The sequence below is a fragment of the Trichoderma evansii genome, assembly GCF_050947405.1.
Source record: "Trichoderma evansii strain SZMC 28006 chromosome Unknown GGI43scaffold_15, whole genome shotgun sequence".
In the NCBI taxonomy this organism is placed as follows: domain Eukaryota; kingdom Fungi; phylum Ascomycota; class Sordariomycetes; order Hypocreales; family Hypocreaceae; genus Trichoderma; species Trichoderma evansii.
Genome location: NW_028145191.1, coordinates 604,636 through 624,308, shown reverse-complemented (window position 1 = coordinate 624,308; position 19,673 = coordinate 604,636). Strand labels below are relative to the sequence as shown.

Here is a 19,673-nt window from a genome sequence, read left to right as displayed (position 1 = left end):
GAGGCTCTTATAGCTACCTACTTCTAGTATAATAAAATAAGATATTTTGAGCACCATAGGTTCCATGCTCAGTTTTCCAAATGAGCCTTTCAAGCAAATGTTGAATCATCCATTTAATAGTGTACATGGATTTTCTAAGCGATGCATCTGCCAAGAGCCTCGCGTTCGCGTTTTTTTGAGCCCCCAGTATCTTCCCTGTAGCTTTGCATGACACACCAAACAGTGTTAATGAATCCTTCGGCATTGAGGCGAGGCTGTTGGTTGGGCAGTTTCAGTGCACTGGCTATGCCTCGCCCCGGTTTCTGTTTTTAAATAAGAACAACGTGCCCGCCGATCACACGGGAATAAAAAGATGGATTAAGGCTCGTACCATTTGCAGTGATTTCCTTTCCCTCAGCACATAAATCTATGAACTTGCCTGGATTGATCGAGGCTCGTTCATATCATCTTTGAAGACATCATGGAGACACAAGGATCTACTCTCCACTCTGCCGGTCACGATGAAACTGGTAGAGTCGCTACCGCCCCCGTCACCGACACAGCAGAGACAGAAAAGAAGTTGAATACTATTATATCAGAAGAGGACCAGATCCGCCAGATGACTCTAAATACAGCAAATGCTATCCCTAAACCCATCCAACCGCAAAATGCAGAGGTTGTGAGCAAGCAACCGGGCGTGGCGCCACGTATGAAACCAGAGAATTATGTTATCAAACCGGAGAATCTTGGAGAAGCTCCTGATTATATCGATTGCCCCTACTGCAAATCACGTCAGAAAACCGAAGTTCGCCATCAGCCTACCAGCCAGACATCGTATGTTGCCCAAATTACGAGCTAAAATACAAAAGTTTGGCCATCGTTTGCTAATATAGATATCCCCTAGGCTTGCGGCTGCTGTCTGTTGCCTCTGCTGTGGCATCCTTCCTGTATGTATACCGTTCCTGTGCAACTGGTGCGCTGATACCGACCACCATTGCGAAAGATGCAAGAGGCGTGTCGCGCACCAACCGCACGAGGGCAAGATGGAGGCTGTATTGCCGCCAGTGTCAGTTGTGGCACCTGGATTAGACTCCAGATATCAACTGAGTCAGTATGCCGACATGAGCAAGCAATCTCAGCAGAAACTAGAACCCACAGTGGCCTAAATAGACATTTGTAAGCCATGGGTAAAAGAAGATTGGGCAGACTTTTTTTTAACAAGGATCTATCCGATATGAAGGTAATGGTTTCTTCTCTCTTAAAAGACCCGATTCAAAATACCACTATACGCTATGTCTAATTGAATGAGATCGAAGTCGGAGATAAAATATACAGAGCCAGTGTAGACACAGACGTCAAGCTGAGTTAGAATTATGTATTAAGAAGCTATATATGGAGGCATAGAGTAATAATGAATACTATAATTAGATGAGACAAAAATCGAATAATATTACAAATAGTTCAGATCCATTTCGAATCACATTAATTTAGGCAGAAAGTACTGAATATTCCATGGTCACGCAGCGCACTAGGCAACTTACGAGCATAAACCCGCCTTATTGAAGACCAATACATCACTTACAAAACTACACGGGAAATAAAGTGTCTATTATAAAGATATTCAAGGCTTCGTAAACGGTTGTATTAAGTATAAGATACCTTTTTTTTTTTTTTTTTTAGCAATTTTAGAAAAGTCTTGGCTATTTAAGTGGTCAAGAGAACTATTCCCTCTGGTATAACTGAATGATATAGTGAGTTAACTACGAGGTTCATGGCTAAGAGTCACACTAATGATTCTACCTCACGCTCGCTTTATCTAAAGAAAATATCATTGCTTGTCACATTTCTCATTGACAAAAAAAACGTGTTGAAGTAGCCACTCCTACGAGATGCCATGGACGTTTTTCTGAGATAACAGATATCTCTTGGTCAAACAGGAATCTCCAGCCGCAGCGACATTTAGCATAAGATTCTACGCTCTTAGCGACGGTTTGTACATAAAATCAACAAATAATTCCAGCCCTAGCCCTCTACTTAAATAAGCTACATCGAAGACCTCGATAACCGCACATTATCAGCTATACAAGTGACTAGAGAAATGTAGTACGCGATAAAGCTTACTCAAATATCCTCGTTAAATGGGTTGATGGTTCTGAGGCTCAGCTGCTAGAAAAATGGAGCTGTAAGCACTGGCGCTAGTTCTTCGCGTATTGCTATAGTATGCTGCAGCTCTGCTAAATTAATAATGTGAGATTCGCTTTTAATTTGTTGCGGAGTTTAGTAATCTAAAAGACAATCCAAAACATAATGACAAAGCTATCCTTCGAGCAACTATCACCTGCCCCATCTACCTTGCTTGAATGATAAGAAAGCCTTGCGGCCAGGGATTGTGAGGCGAAGCTTAGCTGCACTGAGGAGTCTCTGTCACATGCAGGAAGGGTCAACTGAGCACATGGACAGCGAATCACGCCTTGCCTTCCAACATGCTAGGCGTTCTTTGGAAGGATAGTCTGGTGGGGGCGCAAAGAGCGATATAAGGATGAAACATAATCCTACAGGTAGGGAGCTTGAAGCTGCAGGGTTTGTTTCTGGCTCGCTGCTGAATACAATAGATTCTGCTGAATACGGTGGCTGAAAACTATTGACCCGCAATCAGTCAGGTGGCCTAACTTCATCTTGCGCTTATAGCCGGATTATGTTCCGTGCAATTGTTTATATAAAGTCTATAAAGCAAACAAACTAAATAATACGTAAATAATCCCATTGGTCTAGCATCAGTCGCCGCAACTTGGCTGGTAACTACCGCAGTGATGGCAGAGCCAAGCATGCCAAGCATTCAGAGTATGTGGGAGGAGGCCAACGGACGGTTTTTAGCTCGCACGCAAAATTCTCTCGATTTTAAGCCACCTAAAACCATTGACGACATCCGAGAAATGATAGAGCATCGATACGATCCTTCCTCTTCGGCAGACTCAGACGGAAATCATAAACGAGCCAAAGAGATTGGGTTAACTATCCTATCATGTTTGAAGTTGTTAGGCGGAGTGGCGGCTCAAGGAGCTGAACTGGTAACTAATCATAGAGAAGCCCTTCATTTTTGTCTTTTTCTAATATTGATAAGGTTTTTCAACCTGCTAGCATTTGTTTCAACGCCGTATCACTGTTGCTCGACGTGCCACAGTCGATTCATGAGTTTCACGGCACAATTGATGCCGTCTTCGGCATTGTTGGTCCCACCCTCAGCCAATTCAAGATTTATGAGAGAATCGAATTGTTTAGTGCCATTGACCCAGAACTCAATACTGCAATACACAAGGTGATGATCTCCTTTGTCGATATCTGTGCGTTGTCAATAGTACTTCGGAAAGGAAGCAAGTGGAGCCGCTTCAAAGCAGCGACGAAAAAGGCTTTGCTCCAGGATGATTCCGGTTTGAAGGATGAGATTGAACAGTTTGAGAGACTCATACGAGGACAACAACATGTTCAAGCAACCTTGACTTTAGAGGTAACTCTGAGTGCCAAAGCTGATCTCGCTGCTATCTTGGGTAAAGCTTGTGAGACGGGGAAGAAGATTGATGATATCGCAATTGGCATTTTAGACTTGAAGGAAGTAGAGTCGAAAAAAAGCATAGAGAGGACTAGGCAAGAAAATCTCGCCAAGATTCGAGGCAAGTTTGCAATTGACGACAAGACTATTAAAGCTTCGAAGGAAGTTTGCGAGAAGATATGGCAACGCTGCGTAACTGGAAGTGGAAATTGGCTTCGGGATTTAGATGACTACAAAAAATGGTCTGACAAGGCCGGCTCTGAAGGAAGTCCATTGTTGCTACTTACCGGAGAGGCGCATTCGGGAAAGTCAAGCGTAATGTCAACTATAGTCCATGAACTCAAGGCCGTCCACGAGTCTACGGGCCAGTCGAATATCCGAGCCATGGTAGCTTATTACTTCTTTCCTCTTTTTTCTCGAAAAGCAGACGAGGACAAACGTCCGGCAGCAACTGCAATAAAGCATATTGCATTCCAGCTTGCGGAACAAGATTCTGGAATCGCTAATAGCATGGCTACATTTTGCGACGATAAACACAGCGAAGCATTCTTCAGAGACACAAGCTGCAAAGACCTCTGGCGTGAATTGAAAATCGGAATTCCCAAACAGAACACTATTTATTTCATCATAGTTGATGGTCTAGATGGACTATTCGAAGGGCATGATGAAGCGGCAAATCACTTTCTGGATATTCTCGAGACTCTTCAAAGTCAAGCATCAGCTAGCGCCGATGGGGCTCGAGTGAGGGTGATTGCAAGTGGAAGAAGCGACAACTTCCAGAGGGAATCGCTACAATACGCTCCGAATATTGAAGTTGAGAAGTACAACGGTCCAGATATAACATCTTACATAGATGAAGAGCTTAGAAAGGCAAGTCTTTTACAGGGAGAGGAGGAAGAACCCAAGAGATTGCGAGCGAAAGTGCACGATAGGCTATTTACGGAGGCCAAAGGAAATTTCCTCAAAGTACAAACTGCTCTAGGGAAGATCAAAGACTTGATTATGTCGGATGGGTCAGAAGCTGAAATGGATAACATCCTAGATGAGTCTAACCAAGATAAAATGAAAATCTCCGAAAATGTGGTCAGCGAGTTAGAAGCTTCTCTCAAACCGCAGTCTATCGAGGAGCTCAATGAGCTTCTTATATGGGTTATATATGGCGTTGAATACTTTGACATTAATGAATTGGAAGCCGCACGCGTAAGTCACCTCTTTTTTTGTGGCGAAGCTCCGAGACATTCTAAACCATTATTCGCTTTAGTTCCTCCGATTTGGGACCGCATCTTTACAAAAGCTAGACGACAAGCTGAAAGGAAAATATTCCAAAATGTTCTATATGCACTACAATTTTATAGCTATTTCGCCGACCATCGAATCGCTTGTCGTTAAAGACAGAAAACGCCCAAGGGTCGGCGAAGATGCACCCAAGATCTCACTTAGCATCACTGTAACTAATGCTGACATCACAACAGTGCAAAACTTTCTCTGGAGTCTCTTCCAGAAGTCTATGGTAGACAAGTTCGAATTTGAACCTCTATCCAACCAAAAAGCCCACGTTTCAAGGGAAATACAGGTCAATATGTATGATGCTCATCTTGCTATAGTAAAGCACGCCCTACGCTATCTCACATCCTCTCCGGATGCCAGGACAAAACCTATAGGAAATTATCTCGCAAGAAAGCTCCCATCTCATCTAGATAAGTTGAGCCAAGCAGACGGTTACGATGAAATTCTTTCATCTGACAAAAAGGAAATTGGGGATGGGCTCTTTTCTCTTTTCGTCTCTGGAGAAGTCATAGAAAGACACTGGGAATCTATCAAACTTATTCTTTGGTTTGGCGAAGATAGCCAAGTAGGGATTTTACGAAAATGGCTACAAGACCCAGGCGCAATCGGCCATCTTGGTAGACTTGACAAAGATTGGCTCAAAAGTGTGAACACAAGCCAGCGACCGAATCAAGAGCTTCTCACTCCATTAATGAAAAAGATCGCATATCGTTGGCTACAAGACCGTACATGGGATACTGGAGATTGCTTTGGTGCTTTACGCCAGTTTCTGACGCTGGTAGGATACATAATAGACGCATATAGCTAGTTGTCTTACTAACTTTTATAGGATCCATTAGAAGATGAATCAGAAAAGGAAATGAGTGTTTTACAAGAGTTAGAGAGGGCCGAAAAGTGGTGCCAAGGTGCACTGTCGCCAATGGACCTCAATTCCCTTTGGTACGAAAGACTCGGAGAGACTGCTCAAGGGCAATCTGAATATACCTTTGCGATATCGAAATTCACAAGCGCTATCGAATTAGAAAACCCAAGCCTCAGCTGTTTCAAAGGCCTGGCCGAGTCATACTACGAAAACGATGAACTTCTCTCCGCGTGTTCCTCCATGGAAAAGGCGCTCAATTTAGTCAAGGCAGCCGAGTCGCCGGATAAAGGGGAAATGACAAGCATTTATCTACGCCTCGCTAGTTGGTATATACAGCTACAGCAACCAGAACGGGCTGTGACGCACTATGAACAGGCTTTGGAAATCAGTCCAGATAACCAAGATGCACTCAATGGCATATTGACCATCCGAATTGACTCTGGTCCTGAGGAAAAGGCCCACGATTTTATACTTACTATGAAAGAGCCTGATTCTAAACAGCCAGGCCTCTCTCGGCTCTCTTCAACACTACTCAGCCAGGCAGATGAATTCGGTTACGGCAGCCCATTGCGCGATCTAATTTTAATATGTAGCTCAAGACCAGATTGCATGGCGGCCTTACTAGAAGCGATGGATCAAGCGATCAACGCAGCGCGAGAGCAAAAGATGGAATTCAAACTCCAAGTACTTCTACTACACCGCGGTGTGGCTGCTATTTATAACGACCGTCAAAATGATGAGGCAGTATCGCAAACCGTATCTCTCTGGACCGACTGCTACAATGCTACAGATCAAATCATTAGAAGGGATTACGACGACGGCGTGCAAGGAAACTATGCCTCCTTCCACTACACTATTATCAATCAACTAAGTCTTCACTACTTTGAAAAGTCTATAAGGCAACAGGATTCTCCAGAAATTCTTCCCAAGTTGATCGAACTAGGCCAAAGTTTCCGCTTTCCTGGAATAGATGGGATAACTGCCGCCGATATGAATCTTGCCAGGTATCATGTTCTTCATGGCAATCAAGCGGCAGCTAAAGATCAAATGATGCAGTACATGCGGATGTCGATCGATAACCTGTCTGACGAAACCGATGAGAACGACTATTGGGCCGCCTATACTTTATCCAAATGTTTATTGGCTATCGGAGACGATCTAAACGCATTAACAGCATGGTCCCTACTTGAGCCTGTAGAGACGGATCTCATAACGAAAGCATTTATGCTTGAAGGAGGGCCTCAGCAACCGCTTATTGATGAGCTTACTCAGTTTGTCAAAGCAAAATGTCCGATAGGAGCCACACAAATCGAGAGAATCAAGGCTGTTCAGGAAGAATTGGAGGCACGGATGGCCGCATTCAGCCAAGAAGCCGAATCGGAGAGCTCAGAGGCAAAGGAAGATGTTCAGAAGGCTCTGAATGTACTAGAGTCAGCCTCAGCACCAAAAGAAAGCCTAACGAACGGTGCTTCTAGAGAGGCGTCCATGACACGTTTAGACAGCACGGATATTGCCAAGGAATTTGGGTTTACTTGCGACGGCACATGTAGCACAGCGTGGGACTTTGATCATGCATTGAATGTGTGCAAATACTGCTGGGATTTGGGGTTCTGCGACGATTGCCTGTCATTATTGAAGGAGAGTAAGTTGAAGAAGATGATATGCAGTCCTGACCATGCCTGGCTGGCGATCCCCAAGTACAGTCCAAGAGGCAACACGGCAACACGAGAAGGCACAGTTCAAGTACGTGGAGAATTGGTAAATGGTATTCGTGGCGGGGGTGAGACTGTGACAGTCAAGGAATGGATAGGTTTATTGAAGGAAGACTGGGGATTGTGATGTGGGTGTCGAGGCTACGCTAGTAGCCTCTATGTTCTTTAGTATCTAAATCGTATAGGAAGTTTTACAAGTATCACCGTACAATATTTCGGCGCTAAGAAAGAAGAAAGATCTTAAAAAGCTCTCTTATGACTTTCATGACCCATATCATGTTCAATAAGATGTCTGCTATTTCGCATACCGTGAATGGGCTTATCACCGATGCTTGAACAAGGAGGCCAAATGGATGAACTCATAGGTTCAGCTTGCGACGCATCAAAGAAGTTATCAGCACTGCAGATACCCAAAATCTCAAAGATATAAATAGAATTATGAAATCATAAGACATTCTTTTATGGGGTACCATGGTAAACGTCTGTGTCGTTTTATTTCAGATCAGTCTCAAAATTATGTCGCAGAAACTAGACACATATATTAGATATAACCTTTGCCCCCCTGCTACAGCTGTTACAGTAATACCAAAGCCATTAATCAGTTTTTGCATGTTAATTCATCGTAAAATGGAAAATCGGTCTTAACACTCTCTTTGGAAAAGGAATACATGATGGTTTTGAAACGCAAAGAAGCGCAAGGATAAGTAAAAGCCACAAGCTTTGCTATTCGTAACATTGTTCAACATGTGTGTAGAGGTTCATTTCACTCATGTAGTAACTGATTGTAACAATAGATGCAGTAGTCTTGAAAATATAAATGGTGCAATAGATAGTCACTCTTTGCAGCAAGAGACAGAATTCTGACACGTATCCACGCCTACAACAACTTCAACCTATTTGCTGGTAAAAATGCAAAAAGTACCACCAATTATCCAACATTTCCAGCCACCAATGAAGAAAATGCCACGGCGTCTGCAATAGACCTCTGGGCTGACACACCACGGAAGCATGACGATCCGGACATTGTACAGCCAGTAGAAGAACTAGCCGAGGGGGGAATTAAGTTTACAGACACTGAATATATGACTGACTATCGCATGGCCTTTTGGGAAGACCAAGGCTATATACAAGCGCTAGCAGAACATTTGTTTGAATCAGTTCGTATAAATTAGTTGATTGCGAGCCAAGAGACACGAACAAGAGTCACAGCAATTTTGCCCGATTCGCTCAATGGATTTGCTTCCAGGCTTCGTTATGATACTGATCATCTAGTTCATCGGGATATTTTAACTTTTATTGATGCTCATAGCTGGTAAGTGATTTGATGGTTATGCTAGGATCATTAACGCAAGTTAAGAGATCTCCTACTACTAATCCCAACACCAAGCTAGCATTATCCAATTTAGAGTTGATTAATCTAACAACCTGATTTGTTTAGTGAGATTGCGGCCAAATTTGTGAGTAGTAGTTTAAAGCAAGGTAAAATGGGTGTGGACAAGACTTGATTCTTCGGCTATAACACCCGTGCCTCTGGTAAAACAAGGTTCTAGAATATAAGTATCGCAATAATACAATCCACTTTATAATAATAATGCAATTTCTTTTATAAAGTCTAAGTATGTAAAATTTCCCTTTCTCAAATTTTATCTAGCATGGCCAATAGTATCTCCCACATCACAATATGATTCATCATCCTCCTCAAAAGGCGGACTAGGTAGCCTATGATTTGTTGCTGGCCTCTCTGCTATCAATGCACCTGATATATTACCTAGCCCGTCCCCTAAATATGATATTCTAGTCGATACTCTAGAATGTGAGTCTGTCCGCGAGTCATTCGTCTTTCCTTTGTGTTCTTTCTGTTTCAGCATTTGGATCATATCATGCCGCATTTGCTCAATAATATCTTGCAGTAGTTCCTCATAACACTCTTTAGCCTCTGCGCCTTGAACATCAGGAATATCAGGAAGACGCCATTTCGGATAGAGATTCATGTGAGATGTTTGTACCTGGAAGTCGATAGTGGGACTGTTGAAGTAGTAGTGGCATAGTCTGCAGGGAGGCTTGGATGTAGCTATGAACATGGTACCATTCCAGAAATCCGCGGAGCTTATTTTTCCCTTTTGAACTAAATAGTCATGAAGATGAACTTCACAATGGACCATTGTCCTCATTCTCCCGTGTTGGAGTTGCTCGTAAATTATATTATCCAAATCATGGATCTTCAACACATCAATATCAGATGCAAAATCGGACGCTTCATGTCCAGGAAGCGCAGTGGGAATAATCTCGCTCAAGTCTGATGTGTTTGGTGTAGGGACACGTTTCTGATGAGCAGAAGGAATATAGTCGACCCGATAACTTTTGAATAGATCAGGCCACGTAGTAGCTGCGGCGACTATAATCTCTGAGGCTTGCCGGTAAGAAAGGAGGCGCCCAAGGTAGTGGCGAAGCTTACACCAGTCTTCAGAATCTGCGTTCTTTTCTGCGGCGCGGATTTGGAGAGTCTTTTCAAAAGAGCCGGTCTTACAAACTTGAATCGCCTTGATTAAAGTCTCACAATCTCTCAAGACTAGAATATTATTAGTATTTATCCGTATTCCGTAAGAAAGATCCCAAATACGTAGTTAATAAAGGCTACTTACATTTGTTGCGAGCATTCTCTGAAGATGCTATATCACGAGGAAAATTTGCTTTCTCTTTTAGAATATGTAGTTGTCTTATAGTTTCGGGATCTGTTTGAGTTGGCTAGATTAATATGATGGAATCACATGTAGGTGAAGAATAGGGCGGCTCTTGCTTATACTAACCAGGCCTTCTGCGACTTTCCCAGACAATACAGTCATCCAGTGCATCGATCAAAGATCTCAAGTAAGATTCCAGCTTATCAGAGTTAAATTCAAGACTCTTCCATAGGACTTGCTTCTGAAGCGGTTTCGCCGTCTTAAAGTTGTCGGGATTAGTCCCAACAAATTTTAGCAAGCCAGAGAGGAACAACTTGGCTTCTTCAAGCTCTGCTTCTTTCCTGAAATTGGAAGTAAAAATGTATTCAGGGCCATTTATACCTTTAAGACAGACTAGCGCAGTCACGGTGCGGCCGCCTTCTCCTTTCACAGTATCACATATCAATGCGAGCTTGGTAAGGAACTTTTGAAACTCTGTAAGAGTTTTATCCTTATTCCCGCTACCTGAGGCGTAAGTAATTCCCTCTCTTTTCTTACAAGCCAAATTTATGGCTCCTAAAAGGAAGCAGAGATAGGAGAGCTGTTCAAGCTTATTCTCATTTAGAGGACCCGTAACACGAGAGGCTGGGGAGCTGTTCATATTGTCAAAATTGGCAGATGGCTAAATAATGTTAGATAGTGTTATAGTCATTATGTATCTGGAAAGAGACTTACGTTGTATATAGTAGTTGAAGTGAAGTTTGTAAGATGTTGGTATATCGTATACTGAATAATATCTGGTTCGAAGAGAAAGTTTCGACGGCACAAAGGCTGATTAATATACAATTTTCCTGGATCAATTACCAACTTGTTCTGGAGGCCGCCCAACTTATTTGTTCAAAGGCCAACCAGAAATCGTTTTGGAAGTCGATTAACAAACATGGCCTTTTTGGAGGCCAGCCAGAAATCTTTTTGGGACCAACAAATGTGCCTTGGAGGCCAACTAGATTTTTTTTTTTTTTTGGAGGCCGACGACCAACATGACCTTTTTGGAGGCCGACTAATAAATAAGAGTACGCTTTTGTTTATTGCCGTCTCAGCCTTCTGCATCACTCTGAGACTAGCTAGATCTAGGAAGCTAATTTATGCATGCGAGACATGGCGTTGGGCTGCATCATACTTTGGTTGGCTAATTCTTCTGTGGTCGCAAAATGTGGCGGAGCAATAAGGCGCTTGATGATACGTGGGATTCAGACCTGGCGTCATCAAGGCCCCCATTGATCCAGACAGTGGATAACGGAAAAAGATAAGGATGTTAGCAGAGGCTTATATTACGATGTATGCGTGACAACCCCCAATGACTGTTAATATAGCACACAGCTACTATTACCGCCTTGATATTTAATTCTCGGCCCAGTTAGGTTAAGCACCTAGGTATTTTTTGTTTAATCTACCAATCGTTTGAGAGCTTGATACATGTATTAATTAAGCGAAGCTCTCCAAATAATGTGACTGTTGGCTGGTTAATACGTATATATATAACAATTCCCATACAGTGTATAACGGCAATTCCCCTCATTTCCTGTTTTATAAAATTCCATTCTGATTTACTCTGAATATTTAAGCACTAGATAAGCACTAGAGAAGGCAAAGAAACGCCCATTTCTTTCGTAAGTATAATATACTTAATTTAGGACAAGCAGTAATCCGCAGAGTAACCTCACTAATAAGGACTGTAGGCCCCCTGCAGAATCAATCATCCGTATTTTATAACATGGATGCATCTTACCTCATATTCAATCCCTGGGGTTTGGACCCTTTATTATCCGGAGCTAATCAGAATGAAGAAGAGTATGACTCTAAAATCGTTTTAAATCTGCGGAATGCTAATTTAGCGGGTTACACGGATAGCTTGAGCACTGGAGGGTATTCTATGGATGCTTGGGTTAATGCCGAATCCGTGGATCCTGTTGAAACTCACAAACAACATCCGTATAATAATGGATCCGACCCTCCTTTTGAAGAGGCGAATCTACAAGAACCAGAAATGTTCGGCGGTGACTTTGACTCTTATATAGACATCCTGGATGCGAGCTGGTAGGCTTCACTCGATGAAACTTTAAAAAGAGTCCACGAAAGTAAGTAAACTATTTTATATGAAAGTATAATGAAATAAAATTAGACTAAGAGATATCTATTTGACCATAGTGCTATATTCAAATCCTGAATCTTTCCAACAATTGCCAGATTCTGTGGGGATGCACAATACACAGAATGAGGCGCAAGCCTCCCCCGTGAGCAGTCCAAAAGATCTTCTTTTAAATGATAATTCCAAAAACAAACGGAAACAATCTCACAAGCTTCCTACTCGGAAGAAAGGACCTGTGGTTTGCGAGAGGAAGGATTGTAATATGGTATTTCCTCGTCCCAGTGACCTGACGTAAGTATTTTGTCTTGACATTATTTTTACCTCTAGAAAAGTTTCTACTCTTTCCCCGAATCAGGAATGAAATTAACTTGCAACATCTATAGCAAACACATTCAGAAAAAGCATGACCCTCATATTCCCTGTAAAGCTAGTCAGGAGGGTTATGCTATGTGTGACGAAATGTTTGGTGATAATAAGGCTATGAAGCGTCATGTCTGGGTCTATCATCCGGACTTTGCCAGTAATCCGGATAACAAAATAGGTAAGGAAGGAGGAGAATGTCCAAGTTGTCCAGGTAAATTCTTCAGCCGCACGGACAACTTGAAGAGGCACAAGAAAGAGATGCATTTGGGTACGAAAACGAGGAGAAAACCTAAAATTAAATAGTTAATCAAATGTTATTGCAGATTGCGTCATTAGTCAGACTACTATGTCACCGCTTGTAGATTGGTATTATTTCCTTATTCTCCGAGCTGCTTAATCTTGATGGAAAGCACAATAAGATTCTCAAAGAAACTACCCAAGTTGGTGTAATCGATTAAGTGTCGCGAGTGATAAATGTCTTTGATCCGTTGCTTCCCGTGCTAGCACATTCGGGGCGGCTGAGTGAGCAAAAATGTACAATCATCGGTTGTATAGAAGGTAAAAGACTTGTAATTTATATGCCAGTTATATAATTTGTCATTTTTAGTTTTATTCTTGCTCCTACCTATGTTAGATTTGTTTCAGGTAGATGCCGGTTAGTCTCTTCTTCTTTTTTATGATATTAGAATGCTAATCACTATCTACTCATAAAATGTCCTGTGTGCTCGCAATACAAAATCTCTCCAAAGAATGTCCCTTGTGGCAAGCCTTCTGGAACCAAGCATATTTTGCTCCTTTTCTAACATCCCTTCCTCCTTCGCATATTTTATCAGTAAAATGAAATATCTTCCTCCACGATACATTCGTGTACCGACCTATGTATGCTGATTCTGTGGCGACTAGCTTCATCAATCGCCTTCTTCAGGTCTGCCACGCACTCATCAACTCCCCTCTTGTGCCAGCCCAGTATCGCGTGCAGTCGCTCTATATGCCACGGATTGCTGAAATGCTTCTCTGCCTCGCTCACAATGTCTCTCTGCCGCATGTCTGTCAGAAATCGGGCAAGTACTTTGTACTTCGCATTAGCTGATGCCCACAGCTGCGATGTTGGGACGCGCCCATTGTAATTATTCACAATTTTCCTCAACGTTTCCTCTTGCGTGTGTCCCAATCGTTTCACTAGGTCACCATCAGAAAAACTGTGCCTAGGTGCGAGTATAGCATTGATGCGAGGACGGAGGAAAAATTGATGGAAGAGCTTCACTGTACTGGCGATTTGGAAGCAAAAGCAGCTGTGAATAAGGTTTATCTTGTTGTATGTATGAGGACAGTGGGAAAGCCTGGCATCAGGACTGACAGTCGGGGGGCTTTTGAGTCTCTTTAACTGCCTTTGATTACAATTTTTGAAGTTATGTTCCTCATCTTCACCACACCAGCAGATATTTTTACCCAGGGCGGGGTTTGGAGTGAGCGTTACCCAGTCAGATTTGCTACCGAGATGAGACTTAACGGCTGCATCAATAAGGTTTTTGATGCTTGCTTCGAGGTCTTCAAAGAAAGGATCGGAAGCTGCATCGGAAGCTTCACTGTTTGACGGCCGGGAACGAGACATCTTAGTATGCGGAGCGCGGATCAGGATGTCACTTTTGAGATTTTGAGTATGCCCTTAGCTTCGAGAGTGGGTATCAGATATGGGAGAGGGCTGTTGATGGGAGACTTGCAATTGCGTAGACAAAGGAAGGCACTGGGGATACTGACGACTTAAGTAGAAAAGAAGAAACTATGAAACCATGGCGATATATAAAGTGTTCATGATGTTTTAGACTCAGTTCATCATGGGCCGACATTGTGTTGTGATTGTGAAATGTAGAATTAGACCTGTACAACTTTAGGATATTCTACTGTCACCTTGAGAAGAGAAGTAACAGAGGAAACATGATTCAGTAGGGGAGAAAAATAGCATGAGTAAATCTGCTCATTGAACTCTCTCTCAGAATGGTCAGTTGAAAAACATTCAAAATCGTCATTGAAAGACAAAGGCTATCTGATAAATGCGCAGCGACAATTATGAAGAGCCTTTGACATGAACAATCACCAGCATTGCGCAGCAAATAACCGACACAGCTTGTTTTGAGATGTATGTAAACGTTTCATTCGTTACCCAAGGTATAGCTACACCAGCGCTTAAATTATATACAGTACATCAAGTGTAACCTAGGTATTTCCCATTAACAAAACTCCCAGTAAATCAAGCAGCCCGCCTCGTTGCTCCACCATGTCGTCAACTTCTACCTCCCCAAAAGACCAAAATTATAGTCATGTACCCAAACAAATGAGAGGAGGTATATAAAAAAGAAAATGATTCAGTGTAGCTGCCGAGGAAGTCCTCCCAGCAGCATTTCCTTGCATACTTTTAACCGTTCCCGTGCTTCCGACAATAACTCCGTGTCTGCCTCTTCTAGAATGTCCACCATCACGTCAAGTAGATCTGGCAAACCCTCATATAACACCGATGACGCTTGCTCGTCGAGCTCCTGCAGCGCAGCAACACTAGACACGTACTCCACCATCCGTGCATAACTGCTATGTCCAAGCTGTGATGTTGGCAACGGAAAGCCTTTTCCTGGAGGACGCCCCAACGCTTGCACAAACGCCCAAATGGCCAACACGGCATAATACATGATCCACGGTCGGTGGGGGTCCGGCTCGTTCCGGATAGAGTACTGAATGGCGGCGTGTTCGGGTGGATGAGGACTGTTCCGACGTCGAGGGTGAGGATCGACGACGACACGGTAGAGGAGCTTAAAGGCGTGAAGAATAGCATGGCGGGTCGATCCCTGGTTTGACCAGGTGCTCATGCGCTTGATAACATTAGAGTAATCCCTGGATGAGACTTTGCGGCCGAGAAGACGCTTGGCGCCGGCATAAACTTGACAGTCGACAATGTCGGCATGAAGGCTTATGTGAGCGAGGTGGTAGAGAACCGAGGCGCTGTTAATGGGGCCATTAGGGATGCCTCGGTGGCCAGGGGCATCGGAGATGGAGTCAGACATGGCAATATCAAAGCTGCCCTTCCAGTTGTCAAATGCTCTGAGAAGCAGTTTCCGCCAATTCTCCTGTGTCTCCATTGAGGGCGTTCGGATATCCAGCCATTTCAAGTGCGTTTCTCTGTGATTCAAGTGCCACCCCACGCTCAATAGCCCCGAAATGATAATCATGCGTCCAAACGAATGTGTCTTCACCTCCTTTCCATGCAGTGCGCTTTTTAGTCCGTCTAGGAAAGAGACTTGCTTCACGCCATACATTCTAAAGTTAGCATCCAGTTGGCGAACTACATCCGGGCTGTTCGCCGCCCAGAGGTTATCGTCACAGGGGAGCGGCAGTCGAATTTCGTGAGGTGCCATGTCAGCCGCATGACCAAACATGGCGGCGTGAATAACGTCGAGCATAAACGCTGCAAACACTACCCGATGCATCGACTCCGTCTCTGCCCATCGAGCCCACCACGTCCGCGAATCGAGTGCCATATTCGGGGTTTCTCGATCCGGTCCCAGCGAATCGGGCTCAGGAGGAGATTCACTGCCCGTCCTGCCAATCAAGGGGCTTCCACGTCTGAGCAGCGTTAAAAATGCGGGATGATAGATATGTGCCCTCTCGTGGAGTTTTCGAGATGAATACAGCTTTTCGTAAAATTCGAGAAGCAAAAGAGCCTGTAAAACCCAAAGACTGGCAGGCGGCGCAGAATCATCAGATGTTAAAATCTCCCATCGTACACAAGAAATTACTACGTCCGCAAATGGGCCATATTCTGATAGTTGCCCCGTCATGTCGCGGCCGCGCAGTGATGCAGCTCCAAGAGAAATCATGACAAGAAGCAGCAAAACAGGGCATCGGTTCGGAGAAAATGTGTGTTGGTGGATAATGGGGAGTCGAGGCGAGACATTATCCCAGAATTCTTTGAGACAGTCTCTCATCATGTCTACGTTTAGCGCAGGCATGTCGCCACCGCTTTCGAGGACCAGGTTGGGCATCAATGGCTCATATCTCGGCTGCTTCTTGCGGAAGGTCTGAAACCAGTGAAGCAGCTCTTGCCGCCTTGATTCCGTGATCCAGTCGTCTGATGATGATTCTGAAAGTCGGTGAGGTTGGTCCATAGGTGACAAGCTGTTAAGAGACTCATAGTCGTAGTGAATGTTGTTATTGAAAGTAGACTCGAGGCCTCCTTCAAGGAAAGGAAGACCCGCCATGCTAAAATCGCTGTAGGTGGTTTGCGGGTCGAAGAGCCAAGCTGCGAAGTTGCCTTGTGACAAGGAGTCATCGCCAGGATACCCAACACCCCCAAAGCCCACCATACCTGACGACTCCGGCAGAACCGACGGGTCGGTGGCGTAGAAACTCGGCCTATGTCGCATGATGTTACTTGAAGCCGTGCGGTCGTCAAGCGCTGGTGCCCATGTCGTGGTCGAGTGAGTTGCTCTGCCCGTTGTCATCGGATGGCTCAACGGCGCGGGGGTTGATCCCGTGTTGGAGTCGGGAGTCAGCAGAATGGCGGCATCGTGAGGCCCAGAGGTCGATACTTGGTGGTGATGCTGACTGTACGAAGGTTGCGGCTGTGGCTGCGGTTGGACGGCGACGCTATGGCGATCTGGCGGCGACTTGATCGTGACCTCGCCGCCAGTGTCGAAGCTGGGGATGCGATTTCTCGGTGTGTACGAGGCCGTGTGTCGCTTCTTGTGGCGCGACAGCAGATCCAGTCGCACAAACTTCTGGTCGCAATCACCAACGTCGCAGCGGTAAATCTCTTTCGGGTTGTCTGTTGTTTTGGCTATATGTCAGCAATGCCTGGCGGAAACGTGACCTGCAATTGGGCACTCGTACGGTTCAACTGATGGCGCTGCAGATGCTCGGCTCGCGAGTAGATCTTGTCGCACCCGGCATGATCGCACACAAAGCGTCGCGGCGCGCCTTTTCTGCTGGCGCGCTTGTAGGACGATGAATTCGTGACGCCGGCGTTGTTGCTCGCGCTGGTGCTCGCGCTGGACCCCGATCCTGTGCGCGCCGCGATGCTTGTCGTCGAGGTGATCGAGGCCCCGAAGACATTCGCAGTCTGTGGCGACTCCATCCAAGTCATTTATTCATTGCCGGCCCCCGTCGACGAAGCCAGATGTCGATTGTGTGCTTTTGCTAGCGGAGTCTCACGTCGTCTCTGCAGCGAACCCTGGCCAGCATCAGCATCCGCATCGGCAATTGATCTGATGCCAAAGGGTCTTTTCCGTTCCGGCTCGGCTCACTTACGCGGGGAGGGACGCAGAGCTGGGGAAATAAGGAATCCCACGTTTCGACGTTTCCGGGGTTGACCCCCACCAAGGCTTTGATAGCGATGTTGACGGGACGAGGCTGTGGAGTAGCAGACTAAGATAGTGTCAATAGTGCGTTCTGGGCTTCAGTGGCAAGAAGCTTCAGCGCCATTATCAGCTTATCCGATAGCAGTGGCGGTGCAGAACCCCAACCATCTGGGGAAGAGAGTCTGGCTCGGTGGGGGTCAGTCGTATCTTGCCCACGGACTCTCCAGCTCTCTACATACATATTTGCGTGTACTCCATACGGAGATATACTGGGCCTATAACCCTCTTGACTCAATATATCTCCTCTTCTCCGCGTTGGTCCACTATGCTACGTGGTATTTCCAAGTTGTCGGTAACCTAGCTCCAGTTTCAAACGCGCCTTGGCGGCATCCTTCATCGGCTCTGAATTCCGAATCCTGAACAGTTAGTAATTAAATAGCTTGAGACGCCACAGGCTCCGAAAGGAGACGATCTCGGAGTCGCCCATATCTGGTGTCAACTTATTTCAGATGGAAATACTACTTTCTGGATTGGTCCATGATTCAACCATCACTTTCTGCGTACAGCAGCGACCATCAATCCAAGCCATTTTCACCCATCCCCTCAAAACTCTGTTCACCAGCAACTTTGGGCTGCTTATTATACTAACGCAAATTCATAAATTAGAGCTATATATGCTCTGTAAAGTCTATCCGAATCCAAAGATGATCATCACCACCCATCATATATTGTATCCCTTTTTTTTTGTTCCAACAGTCCTTCCATGTCTGTCCAGTCCCTTAGATGTTCCCGCCACCATGGCAAGTCGTAAAGCCAATAATTTTTTTTCTCCCGTCTATCAAGCGCTCTCCAACTTCTCATGATGCAGAAGCCTGGTTCTCCTCCTCTCCTTCACCCTCAGTCTCTTCCAGTTTGACCGCCTCAACGGCACCGTTCAATCCGCTCTCCTGGTTCTTCTCCTCCAGCATACCAGCAGATGCCAAAAAGAATTGCGCAACATCGTTGTGTTCGTTAAAGTAAGCCAGGTCCAGGGGAACATAGTTTCGCTCGTTAGCCAGCGCAGGTGAAGCGCCCTGCTCCATGAGAAGCTTGACAATATCCAGGTGGCCTCCAAGCGCCGCCCAGTGCATACCAGTGTTTCCATGTTCATTAGCGTCGTCCAGGAAAATCTTCTTCTCCTCCTTTGGCCTCTCATCAAAATATTGAATGAGTTTGCGAACAGTCTCTGAGCATCTCATCAGCTTCCCACTTCTCTCCATGAGATTCCTCGAACTCGACAGAAGCAATTTCACAGCTAATGCCGAATGCTCTCAGAAAATTTGGATGAAATTTTCTTACCTAGATGGCCATTTCCTGCCGCCATGTGTAAAGCCGTTGATTTGCCCTCATCTTTGGCAGCCAGCAGAATCTCAGCTGGTGATGCCTTCTCGCGCTCTGACAAGGCCGTCAGCGTCTCAGTAAGATCCGCATCTTCGCCTACTCTGGCAAAATATACGAGATCGTCGATTTCTTCTTCTGTGAGAGTCGGCGCCATTGTGATATATGAGTTCACTCGCTCTTCTTTGGTTTGCAAAGATAAAATTTTAGCACACTCTTCATTGGTGGAGGGGACTGTGTGGAAAATTTGCCCCGCGATTTTTGCACTGTGCGCCGCTATTCCTTCGAAGCTTTTCCGGGTAAGTGGATAAAGAGAATACAAAGTGCGTGTGAACACCAATTTAGATCGTAGTATACATCGATGGAGGACAAGGGCGGGAGCATATGCATGT

General features: G+C 44.8%; 7 protein-coding genes across 7 annotated transcripts; 3 read left to right on the top strand and 4 right to left on the bottom strand.

Moving 5' to 3' along the window:
• The first annotated feature begins 2 nt into the window (after window positions 1-2).
• GGI43DRAFT_409499 (LITAF-like zinc ribbon domain-containing protein) lies at window positions 3-1,449 on the top strand. The gene is made up of 2 exons (XM_083206521.1): window positions 3-813; window positions 884-1,449. The coding sequence occupies exons 1-2, from the start codon at window positions 461-463 to the stop codon at window positions 1,143-1,145; spliced, it is 615 nt and encodes a 204-aa protein (XP_083058947.1). The 5' UTR covers window positions 3-460; the 3' UTR covers window positions 1,146-1,449.
• A 904-nt stretch (window positions 1,450-2,353) lies between these two features.
• On the top strand, window positions 2,354-7,725 carry GGI43DRAFT_409498 (uncharacterized protein). Its single transcript, XM_083206520.1, has 4 exons — window positions 2,354-3,047; window positions 3,101-4,726; window positions 4,788-5,591; window positions 5,643-7,725. Exons 1-4 carry the CDS (start codon window positions 2,790-2,792, stop codon window positions 7,512-7,514), a joined length of 4,560 nt encoding a protein of 1,519 aa, XP_083058946.1. The 5' UTR covers window positions 2,354-2,789; the 3' UTR covers window positions 7,515-7,725.
• Window positions 7,726-8,980: 1,255 nt separating this feature from the next.
• Window positions 8,981-11,039, bottom strand: GGI43DRAFT_97920 (nucleic acid/nucleotide deaminase domain-containing protein). Its single transcript, XM_083210623.1, has 4 exons — window positions 10,783-11,039; window positions 10,195-10,729; window positions 10,030-10,119; window positions 8,981-9,956 (listed from the first exon to the last, which is right to left on the bottom strand). Exons 2-4 carry the CDS (start codon window positions 10,706-10,708, stop codon window positions 9,031-9,033), a joined length of 1,530 nt encoding a protein of 509 aa, XP_083058945.1. The 5' UTR covers window positions 10,709-10,729; window positions 10,783-11,039; the 3' UTR covers window positions 8,981-9,030.
• Window positions 11,040-11,661: 622 nt separating this feature from the next.
• GGI43DRAFT_409496 (uncharacterized protein) lies at window positions 11,662-12,838 on the bottom strand. Its single transcript, XM_083206519.1, has 5 exons — window positions 12,580-12,838; window positions 12,256-12,487; window positions 11,959-12,185; window positions 11,787-11,898; window positions 11,662-11,717 (listed from the first exon to the last, which is right to left on the bottom strand). Exons 1-2 carry the CDS (start codon window positions 12,821-12,823, stop codon window positions 12,366-12,368), a joined length of 366 nt encoding a protein of 121 aa, XP_083058943.1. The 5' UTR covers window positions 12,824-12,838; the 3' UTR covers window positions 11,662-11,717; window positions 11,787-11,898; window positions 11,959-12,185; window positions 12,256-12,365.
• On the top strand, window positions 11,822-12,148 carry GGI43DRAFT_385480 (uncharacterized protein; the record flags this gene model as incomplete). The annotated part of the gene is made up of 1 exon (XM_083203660.1): window positions 11,822-12,148. One exon carries the CDS (start codon window positions 11,822-11,824, stop codon window positions 12,146-12,148), a length of 327 nt encoding a protein of 108 aa, XP_083058944.1.
• A 1,849-nt stretch (window positions 12,839-14,687) lies between the features above and the next one.
• GGI43DRAFT_409495 (C2H2 finger domain transcription factor) lies at window positions 14,688-18,069 on the bottom strand. Its single transcript, XM_083206518.1, has 2 exons — window positions 17,438-18,069; window positions 14,688-17,372 (listed from the first exon to the last, which is right to left on the bottom strand). Exons 1-2 carry the CDS (start codon window positions 17,688-17,690, stop codon window positions 14,923-14,925), a joined length of 2,703 nt encoding a protein of 900 aa, XP_083058942.1. The 5' UTR covers window positions 17,691-18,069; the 3' UTR covers window positions 14,688-14,922.
• Window positions 18,070-18,546: 477 nt separating this feature from the next.
• GGI43DRAFT_409494 (ankyrin repeat-containing domain protein) lies at window positions 18,547-19,532 on the bottom strand. The gene is made up of 2 exons (XM_083206517.1): window positions 19,243-19,532; window positions 18,547-19,129 (listed from the first exon to the last, which is right to left on the bottom strand). The coding sequence occupies exons 1-2, from the start codon at window positions 19,436-19,438 to the stop codon at window positions 18,762-18,764; spliced, it is 564 nt and encodes a 187-aa protein (XP_083058941.1). The 5' UTR covers window positions 19,439-19,532; the 3' UTR covers window positions 18,547-18,761.
• Between the last annotated feature and the right edge of the window lie 141 nt (window positions 19,533-19,673).